At 32.5% G+C, this 10,434-nt stretch overlaps 1 protein-coding gene across 1 annotated transcript; it reads left to right on the forward strand.

The window, feature by feature from the left end:
• The first annotated feature begins 686 nt into the window (after positions 1 to 686).
• Positions 687 to 6,533, forward strand: LOC134688479 (heat shock 70 kDa protein 12B-like). Its single transcript, XM_063549235.1, has 4 exons — positions 687 to 971; positions 1,518 to 1,733; positions 3,755 to 3,890; positions 4,456 to 6,533. The coding sequence occupies exons 1-4, from the start codon at positions 687 to 689 to the stop codon at positions 5,445 to 5,447; spliced, it is 1,629 nt and encodes a 542-aa protein (XP_063405305.1). The 3' UTR covers positions 5,448 to 6,533.
• Positions 6,534 to 10,434: the final 3,901 nt, after the last annotated feature.

Here is a 10,434-nt window from a genome sequence, read left to right on the forward strand (position 1 = left end):
GTACTCCTTATTACAGAATCATGTATAGTTTGGAGGTTGATTCAAACCTATTTTTGTATGACTCAAGTATGGATTAAAAATTTAATTGGTGTACCTATACAATAAAGAAGAATAGGGCTACAAAATAAACTCAGTATGGACATTTTATTCTTGATCATAAAAAACTATTGGTGAAACAACTGTCAAAATAGGTGCAATTTGGGTACCGTCAAGTTATATACTAGTGCTAATTTCGAAAAACAAATGTGAAAGTATTAAAAAAACTTTTGCTAAAATGGTCTTTTTTTGTGAAAAAACCCTCGGCTGAAGTGACGTTGAAAAACAATGTGTTTAAACTGTATTGTATATGACTATTTGTTTCAAATATGTTAAATTGTGCTACCTCTTCTAAATACAAAATATACTACTTATTTCTTGAAACATCTTACAAGTCATATGCAAAACACAGACCGGAAACAAACTTCCGTATAGTTTTCTGCACTTCTAGTCATTTCAAGGTCCTCGGCTGTCGCCTCGAACCTTGAACCGATTACTCGTGCAGAAAAACTATCTGGCAGCGGTTGTAACTGGCCTCTTTGTTTTGTATCTTAAACTAACACCGACTAAAATCAATTGTTTTTATTAGAATTATCGCTTGAAATGCCAGGTATTTGTTGAAATAAAATTTATCTTTTTTACACTTTAGGATGAGTTCTAGTAAACTGTTTGTTGTTGCCATCGATTTTGGCACGACATACAGTGGATATGCCTTCTCTAGTATTAGCGACAAGGAGCAAGTGTTGACATACAATTGGAGTAAAGGTTTATTACAGGCTCCTAAAACCCAGACCAGTATTTTGTTTACGCCTGGGAGAGACTTTCATTCCTTTGGTTATGAAGCAGAAGAAGAGTATGCAAGGCTATCGCAGCTTAAGGAGAACAGAGACTGGTATTTCTTCAAACGGTTTAAGCTTACACTGTACAAAAATGAAGTAAGCTAAAATACAAATGAATATATTAATATGTATAAAAATAGCTTCCGTTCTATTCTTAATTTTCTCACAGAAACTATTTGAATTTCAAGAAAAAGTTTGAAAATATTTATTGTCATTTTTCGTATTTTACTGATGAACGTAATCAGTTTATGTACTTTTTGTACTACTAGCAAACAGATAGGTTTGTTTATAAATTTGTTCATTATCAATTATTTTGCCAAACCTTCATATACTATATAACATTTGACAACAATTACAGTTTAAAGATTTTTAACATGATCTATTTGTTGATCTTCATGTATGGTTATGAAAGTTGCACTGAAGTTAATCTTCAAGACAAAGAAATATCATCTAAAGAAAAAGTTTTAATTCTCATTGTACAGATAAATGGACTCATTTTTTAAACCAACATTATACTTTTACAATAACAGTAGCAATCCTAGTCGAGACACAAGGTTAAGCGTAATCCCTTACGAATTTCACAATACACATGGATATAATGTTGAATTTCAACTGCCTAGATTCTTATGTAATAATTTTCAGAATTTAAACGAACAAACAAAGATCCCAGACTGTACCGGTAAGCAAATGCCAGCTATAGAAGTGTTTAGTGCTGGGATCCGATATTTGAAGAACCATTTGTTCACTCATTTCAACGAACGAATTCCAATGCGTGACGCTGATATTCACTGGGTCCTAACAGTTCCGGCTATCTGGGATGAGGCTGCGAAAAAGTTCATGCGTATATGCGCAGAAAAGGTATATAATTTCTATGAGTAAGTATGTTCTATCGGTTACAACTGCTTATTCGCTAGCCATACATTAGCAATATGAACAGAATATTCGTAAGAGCAAACTAAAGCACACTTATAACTTCTTATCTTGGAATATTCAGACAATAATATTTAAATGGAAGTTTCTCTGTGTAATTTTAAACTCGAGAATACAACAAATGTGTTAAGAATAATATGTCCCCGTCTCATTATACTAATTGGTTTTTTGACAAAATTAATGACATAATCCATGGTAGAATTAACCGCAAGAGTAAAATTAACGTGAATGTTATAAATATTGATCACAGTACGGCCTTCAGCAATAAACAGAGATCATTCCGTATACTCCGCTTGGAAAGGCACACCAAGCTGCGACTAGATTTTTTTGACAAGGACCGGAACACTGATCAGCTACTTAAACATATATAGTAGAAACGTATATTAGGTAGCACCCCACAGTTAGGTGTGTAGTTTCGCATTTTGGCCGCTGTGGATTTTTCAAATATGAGAGCTAGTGTGCAATAAAATTCATTTTTATATAGCTGAGTATCAAAATAGCCTTTGTATTGGGTTTCTATGAACATCAACGTTATGTAATGTATAGGCTGTTTTCTGTATGACAGTCCGTATTTGCATGTCCATACCATACATTGGTCCGGCAATTATTGCAATGTTGTTTTCCAACTTTTTATCGCACGAACTTTGTGATTGGATTTTACGAAAAAATGAGGCGAAAGACACCCATTTTTTATTTGATCATCAGGAAGATTTAAGAAAATAGTTTCTAAAAAGGTATCACTCAAAGGCATTGAAATTCTAGTTTGATCCAAATTTTGGGGGATATATGACATGTTCACCCCCCTTTTTGCAATATTTTATGGTAAATAAATGCAGAATGTTGCCATGGATACACATAAAAGGAATTAATTTTCATCCTTTTAACTTTTGAAAATTGAATCTATGGAAGATACTGATTACATACATATGCACATGTACAACACAAACAGTTAGGTTAATGTATTAGAAATCCAGGAATAGGAGATGATAAAACATTTTGGGGCTCATTTTTAAATTGTTGGTCTAACTGTGGAGTGCTACCTTAGTAAATATGCTCAATTGGGTAACGGAACACGGGTATTTTTATTTGCAAACGTGGCACTTATCAAACAATGACATATACTAAACTTCTCCATTTCAAATTAGCATTGGTCTTAATGCTGGATAGGTGGTATTGCATATTTCATCATTGATTACAGACGATTCAAGCCTGTTAGCAAATTTATAAGCAAGTATTGACAGTAGTTGTCGTTTGTTTTTGTAATTAATACGTGTTTCTCGTTTCTTGTTTGTTTTTATTTTGTGATTTTTGTTATATAGATTAGACCGTTGGTTTTGCCGTTTTGATGATTTTACACAAGTAATTTTGGGACTCTTTATAGCTTGTTGTTCGGTGTGAGCCAAGGCTCCTTGTTGAAGGCCGTACATTGACCTATGATGGTTTACTTTTTTTTGAATTGTTATTTGGATGGAGAGTTGTCTCATTGGCACTCACACCACATCTTCGTATATCTATCTAAGCGCTGTATATAAATAGGGTCTTACTGAAAATGTGAACATAAATAAACGACCATTTGTAGCATAGAAATACATTTGTAATATTTATTTATTACGGTTATAAGTACGAAATTTTACAAATTCGAGACAAACATTTGAATAGTAACCATGGTAGTGTACATATTTTGATGTATGCACTATGCCATAAGAATTGAAATTGCAACTGTTCAATGATGTTTTTTTTTATCCAACTCTAATAATAACTTTTCTGGCAAATGTATTTTTAGATACTAATTATTACATTTTGTTAAATATAAATCGAAACAATAACTTATAAAACAAATTAACCCTTCAGCATAAATCAATCATACATTGTAAATAATTATTAACTGAAATAATTTCTATTTTTCATTAACACCAATGTCAAGGCAGACATTTTTTTTTAAATTTCAGGCTGGAATACCGGGAAACCAGCTGACATTAGCATTGGAACCAGAATCCGCTGCATTGTACTGTCAGTTAGGTACTCATAGATCAGGCTTGTTACCATTACAACATGGTGCCAGATTTTTATTGTTGGACTGTGGAGGTAAGTACAATAATTCCTTTTATTTTGTTTTGCAAAAAACAGTCGAAATTTACATATTTCGGTACGTGATTTGAAGCCTTTATAATTTTTGACATTTTATAGAATGATTTTTCTACATAAGAAAAAGGCCTGTACCGAATCGGTATTATGACAGTTGTTATTCATTCGTTTGATGTGTTTGAAATTTAGATTTTGCCATTTGATTAGGGACTTACAGTTTTGAAGAATCCTCGGAGTCTGTTTTTTTTTTTGTAATTTTACTTTTTACTATTGTGCAGCTACAAAAAAACGCATCGTATTTTTTTCTCCGGTTAACTGTGAACAGGGAGTTGCAATCGGTTTTTATTAATATCAAGATAAGCAGTTGTGTTATGACTGCTGATGATTCGACTTTCCGCGAGACATGGAAGGAAAAGGATTCTTTAAACCAAATCATAAGCTTCTTAACTCTAGAATTAATCAGTAGCAATGTATTATTAATGGAAGTACAGTCAAGAATACAAATTACCCAATGTGGACTATCGGGTGCTACATACCAAATAATAATACAAGACTCCATTTACAGGTGGCACAGTTGATATCACAGTTCATGAAGTTCGATTGGACAATTCTCTCAAAGAAATTCACAGGGCATCGGGAGGTCCATGGGGTGGAATAAAGGTTGACGACGCCTTTCAGGAATACTTGTTAGAGTTGTTTGGATTTGAATGTATAGCTTCTCTCCCAAAACATGACGTCATAGAATTGGAAAGAAGTTTTGAATTATTAAAGAAAAATGTCAATACCGAAAGTAAAAATTACCATATGCAAATTCCGTTGATCTTACGTCAGTCAGCAGAACCTGGAACGCTTGTTGCTGGGAAACTGCGACTAAATTCCAAAATAGTGCAGAGTTTTTTTGAGAAGCCAGCAGCAAATATATGCAGACATATTCATGATGTATTACTTTCTTTAAGAGAACACGAGATAGATACCATACTTTTGGTCGGAGGATTTGCTGAAAGCAAAGTACTTCAAGAAAAGGTTCAATCAAAGTTTCCCACAATAAAAGTGTTACAACCGAATGAGCCTGGCTCAGCTGTCATTAAAGGTGCTGTTGAATTCGGTCACTGTCCAGAGAAAATTCGTTTCCGTATGTCTCCTTATACATATGGTGTTGATACAGTTGCCCCTTTTCGTCATGGGAAAGATCCTTCCAGTAAGCATTGGGAATTTGATGGTGAGGCGTATTGCTTGGATAAGTTTCACATACATGTGAAGAAAAACCAATCAGTCGAAACAGGCACAGAGATATCGAACAAGAATTATCACCCAATGACTAAAGAGCAAACAAGCATGAACTTCAAAATTGTAACTTCAGATGCATTGAGCCCAATTTATGTCGATGACCCTGGAAACAGAATCATAGGAAGCTTTGAAGTTCGAATTCCTAATGCCTTTAGTAGTTCGGAAAGATCTGTTAATGTCAAAATGATATTTCGCGGTACAGAACTTGACGTTGAAGCACAAGATGCCCATACTCAACAAAAATATAAGACTTCATTTAAATTTGAATAGTAAATGGTACTGTAGTTATCACGCTGTCTACGTTTTCGAAGGTTCGCCTTTTATCTCATTTTGTCTCTACGACTTCAATACTAACATATCTATTACCTTTTTTTTTATATATATCTATTGTTTTCGTGACATTATCGATACGATACAGTTAATATACTAAAACAAATTTACCACAACAAAAAAATGAAATGAAAGAGTGAAGTATATTCGTCAAGCGCATGAGGGACCAAATTTATTTGGTATGGGGTTGTTACTTGCCAGCTTATTCATGTACACATCAAACGAATTTATATCTGAATCTGACCCCCTCAGTATTTCTAACGAAATGAAATAAACAAATAGTTGTATATAGTTGAACTCCTTTATAAAGAAAGTGACTATCTTTGATCTAGTAAATTTAAAATAACATATCTGATGTTAACCTGGTATAATCATTTGTTGTTACATCACCTAAATTACCATTGTCTTAGACCATCCGATCTATAAGATCATTTGATATATACATCCATAAATGTGTATATTACTTGTGTCCATAATCTGAATTAGGAATATGCCTTTTACTTTTAAAAAACACGTCGGGTTTTCTATTCGATCTTTTGCCAGGTGAAACCAAAGACTTGAAAACTTCAAAGTAGGGTTTATATTCATTTGAATTGATGGTAACACATGCATGTGCTATATGCCTAGGACTTTTAACATTAACCCGCCATCATCATCAAAATCTTTTTCACAGTTTTGTGATGATCAATGTGCCTATGGATCATTTTCAAATTATTTGTTATTTTCTTATTGTTGAAACTGCAAGCCCTTTATGCATGTTATAGTTTGGGTTGACTTTGTAAAAGAACTTATAGAAACATATAGCGACATCTTGGGGATGTAATTTCAATTGAAACTTAAGAAATTACGTCGGCTTATGTATTTACCATGGTTTCATTTTTTTACTTTCTTAATATATTGCTGAAATGGACTCAATATATTCATGTTTCTTTGGTGTAGTTGATTTTTATTACATTCGGATTGGCTATTTTATTTCTTTCTATTCATTGCAATAATTAAATAAATCCAAAATCTTATTGTGTACTTCTTTGTGACTTACTTGTCTTCAATCCTCAGAATAGAATCAACGCCTTGAAGTCTATTATGCATGACTGATATGAAATATATTGACAACACCTCTCTGCTACATCTGGGTTGTAATTAAGATGTCTACTAAATACGTAAATGAACACCAATTAATTCTTATATTTCATATACTCCAATACAAAGGAAACACAAAGCTTGCAGCTCGATATATAAATATGTAGTTTGTGTATAGGTTTGAAAATATTTCCTCTGTCATTGTAATCGTTCAACCTTAAACATGTTAAAGGGGTATAAGCTGTCAAATTCTATTTACCGATTTGACTAAAATTTTCATATTCGATTTATAACATGCTAAAACGTATATTCAAGTTATAAACAGTCTGAAATTTAGTACGATGCATGTACTCGGTTATATGTATCATGTGTTTCGTGTGTTTTTAAGCCTACATGCAATCTGATTAACCACTACTGTGACTTCGAAAGACTGCACACTGTCAAATAACCCGATATGAACATAACCATAGATATAAATAAAAAACGAAAGCTGAGATGACATCACTGCATCGTTCGAAGTTATAATCTAAATGTGAAAATAGCCCTTAGACTGACTAAATCCACCATTTACTGATTAAAAGAATACATTAACAATGATATACAAGGAAGACCTCTGGATATTATATGCAGAATTAAGAGTACTTGATGTAGCAATGGCAAGAAACATGTGGTACTAAAATAGAATATAAATATGACATGAAAAGTAGGTATAAAATATAACGTTTAAACTGTCAGTGATGATTCTGGATATCCTTCATGTACTTTTTATCGTGAAAATTGTGAGGTTAAAATATAGAATTTTCAGTTATGCCTTGTTTGGGTTGTCTTTACTACACACATGATCTCAACAAATGGAAGTGTTATAATTAGTTTACATGATTCTTTAAAAAATCTAAGTGCTAACTTATTTACTACAGTCCATAAACAGCCTTAAGTTTCTTCTGTGATGTAAACGTTTAATGTGTCCGATTTCCTCAATATGCGTCGTGTTAATTTGACCTGTTGACACAACTTGTAATGCATTTCTGTTATTCAATGTTTTTTAATTTGTGTTTCATCATGTGTCACTATTTTTAAGCATCAGCTTGAATAAGTATATAGTGCGACAATACATTTTCACCTCTGTACTTGTCGTTACATGTAATTAGTTAAGACACAAGAAATTCATATCCGTGATGATGAATGTAAACATTACAAACTATCAGAAAAGATCTATTTGAACTTGTTCCAGTTTTTGCTTTGAATGTTCGGTCACGTTATGAATGACGTCTTAAAACTTTTCAAGGAAAAACTTTTCTTGTGGTCGGTACGGTTAACGTAACAATCTGATTCGTTTTCTATGGAGGCGTTTGGAAGTGAGGAAAAGAACTGATTTTGAGCAACACAAAAGAGACAAACTAGACAGATCGTGTCTACAATTTAGTATCAGGCTGATATTAATAAAGACAACAGTATTATACCGCTATAAAAGCAACGGAACATCTGAACACTGAACTACAACAAAAACAATCGAAACATAGAAGAAACGGACTATTTGATAATAACTGCCATATAAAGTGGATATGAGTTTATAAAGTCATGACCACTGATTCAGTCCACGGGAAAATCTTTTTCATATGTTTTCCATTTTTTTTCATATGTTCAAAACTTGTTTTTTTTATGTCAAGCCTAAATTAACTTTTAGAATGTTCAAACATACGAAAAACATATGTTGCAATTTTTTCTATGTAGCATCATTAAAAAATAACTCGAAATCAATATCATCGGAGGGAAAGAAAAAACCTATTTCTTAGTTAAGGGACGGAATGGTTAAAGCCATGGACCGAGGACAAAGATAAATAATGAGAGGCAATAGTTTTTTACCGATGTTCAAGTTTCATGAATCTAATTTTATTACACACAAGTAAATTTTAATTAACACGATCTGTGCCCTGAAAAACTTATGAAAACCATTATTAGTTTACTTAACATACAAAATAATGATGATACAAAAAATATATTCCATTACATACAATTATGCTTTGAATCTTTGTAACTTTATTCATTTAACCTTGATTTGATATTCTGTCATACATAATATATATTTATGTATGTGATGTAATATCATGTTAATGCGGAGGGAGACATTATTATACTTGTATTGATTTTCCTGATTTAATAAAAACTTGAAAACTTGACAAACCAAAAGCATTATACAGGTACATTTCGCTCATGTGACATGGGATTCACATCAAACGACCTTATATATGAAACCAACGTAACAAAAGGTCATGCGAATTGTATGTGAACTAGGATTACCATGGACCTCAGGTCAAATTATTAACGTGAAATTCGCGTAAACATTAACTGATTTCATGAGCGTTCGATTTATAAGCTTGTTTGAGGCAAGTTAGAATGGATAAAGTGAGATCTGTTATGATAGTTATATGTAACTTTTTAAATGCAAACTTTCAGAAAGGTTTAGGTTGAGTATTTGCAACGGTCAATAATTGATGGTGTCAAATAAATTTTGGGTTATTTCTATGGAAACTAGGATTTTGATTTATGTAATCCCTTTAGTGTGATCATACGCTAATAGTTATCAACAGGAAATGAACTTTAACGATTGGGTAGAGGTTTATTAAGTATGTTCTCCTGCAATAGGATAAGGGGTGGGGTATTGAGTGTTAAAACATTGCTATCGTCAAGTATGTCATAGATATAAAAATATTTATGAAATGATAAGGTATTGTTACACCACTGTCCAAGGATACAGGAAGGGTTTGTGTCTTCAAACATGTAACCCTGCCGCCTCATTTTACGTGTACCTCTCCCAAGTCAGCTGTCTGCAGTTAAGTGGTTGCTTTTATCATATTTGTTTTTCGTCTATTGTTTTGCATAAATTAGTTTATGCTGTGCCGTTACTCCACTTTCCCACCTAAGCGAAGGGTTTGCGCCTTCAAACATGTTGAACCTTGACGAATTTTAAAAGTGCATGTCCGAAGTCATGAGCATGTAGTTCAGTGGTTATCTTTTGTTCATGTTATATTTGTTTTATGTGAATTGTTTTGTTGTGAATTAGGCCGTTAGTTTTTTAAATTGTATTGTTTTACATTTTTAATGTTGGGGCCTTTTATAGCTGACTAACTACTGTAACTTCAGAAATTATTGCGTGCATTTATTATTGCGTGCATTTATTATTGCGTGCATTTATTATTGCGATTTTGTAATTTTTTACTTAAATGCGATTTGTTATTTTTTACTTAAATGCGATTTTATATTTTATAATTTTGAGAAAAATCCTGTTTATTTCATTACAAATATTTCAAACTGCAAGTTTAAATTATTGTGCTTACAACTCTGTCACATTTTTCGCTGAATGTACAGTATTATGTATGGGAATTCCTCATTGTTTAATACCATACATTTGCCTCCCTTTGCTTACATCGAATTGTTTTGAACTTTGTAGGATAGTTGTCTCATTGTCTTACCGCATACCTAATACGTATACAGAACAACGATATAACTTAAACAATGAGCAAAACCTAAACTACAAAAGTTCAAGGTAAGACTAACAATTCGAAAGAGAAAACCAACGTCGATTTTTATGCAGAAACAATAAATCAAATATAGTAGACAGTAACTAACGAAAATCACTGGATTGCACTTTATAACTTTAGGGAGACAGTTAAAGAATGTTGCAATTTTAAACATATTCATTAACTCTAAACTCTCCCGTCTAACCTGTTTCAACTCAACAATAGCACAAACTGATAAAACATAGTTTGAAATGGGTTACCTTGTCAAATTGACACGAAATACAAAACAAAATTAAAAAAAGACAAACAGGTCCTGATTAATGAAAACC

Source organism: Mytilus trossulus, chromosome 10 (genome assembly GCF_036588685.1).
Source record: "Mytilus trossulus isolate FHL-02 chromosome 10, PNRI_Mtr1.1.1.hap1, whole genome shotgun sequence".
Lineage (NCBI taxonomy): Eukaryota > Metazoa > Mollusca > Bivalvia > Mytilida > Mytilidae > Mytilus > Mytilus trossulus.

What these genes read in the sequence shown, in the direction of transcription:
- LOC134688479 (XM_063549235.1), top strand. Translation starts at nt 687, where the DNA reads ATGAGTTCTAGTAAACTGTTTGTTGTTGCCATCGATTTTGGCACGACA. An exon ending in TTACACTGTACAAAAATGAA is followed by an intron (nt 972 to 1,517) that starts GTAAGCTAAAAT and finishes AATAATTTTCAG; the next exon opens with AATTTAAACGAACAAACAAA. An exon ending in TTTATTGTTGGACTGTGGAG is followed by an intron (nt 3,891 to 4,455) that starts GTAAGTACAATA and finishes CTCCATTTACAG; the next exon opens with GTGGCACAGTTGATATCACA.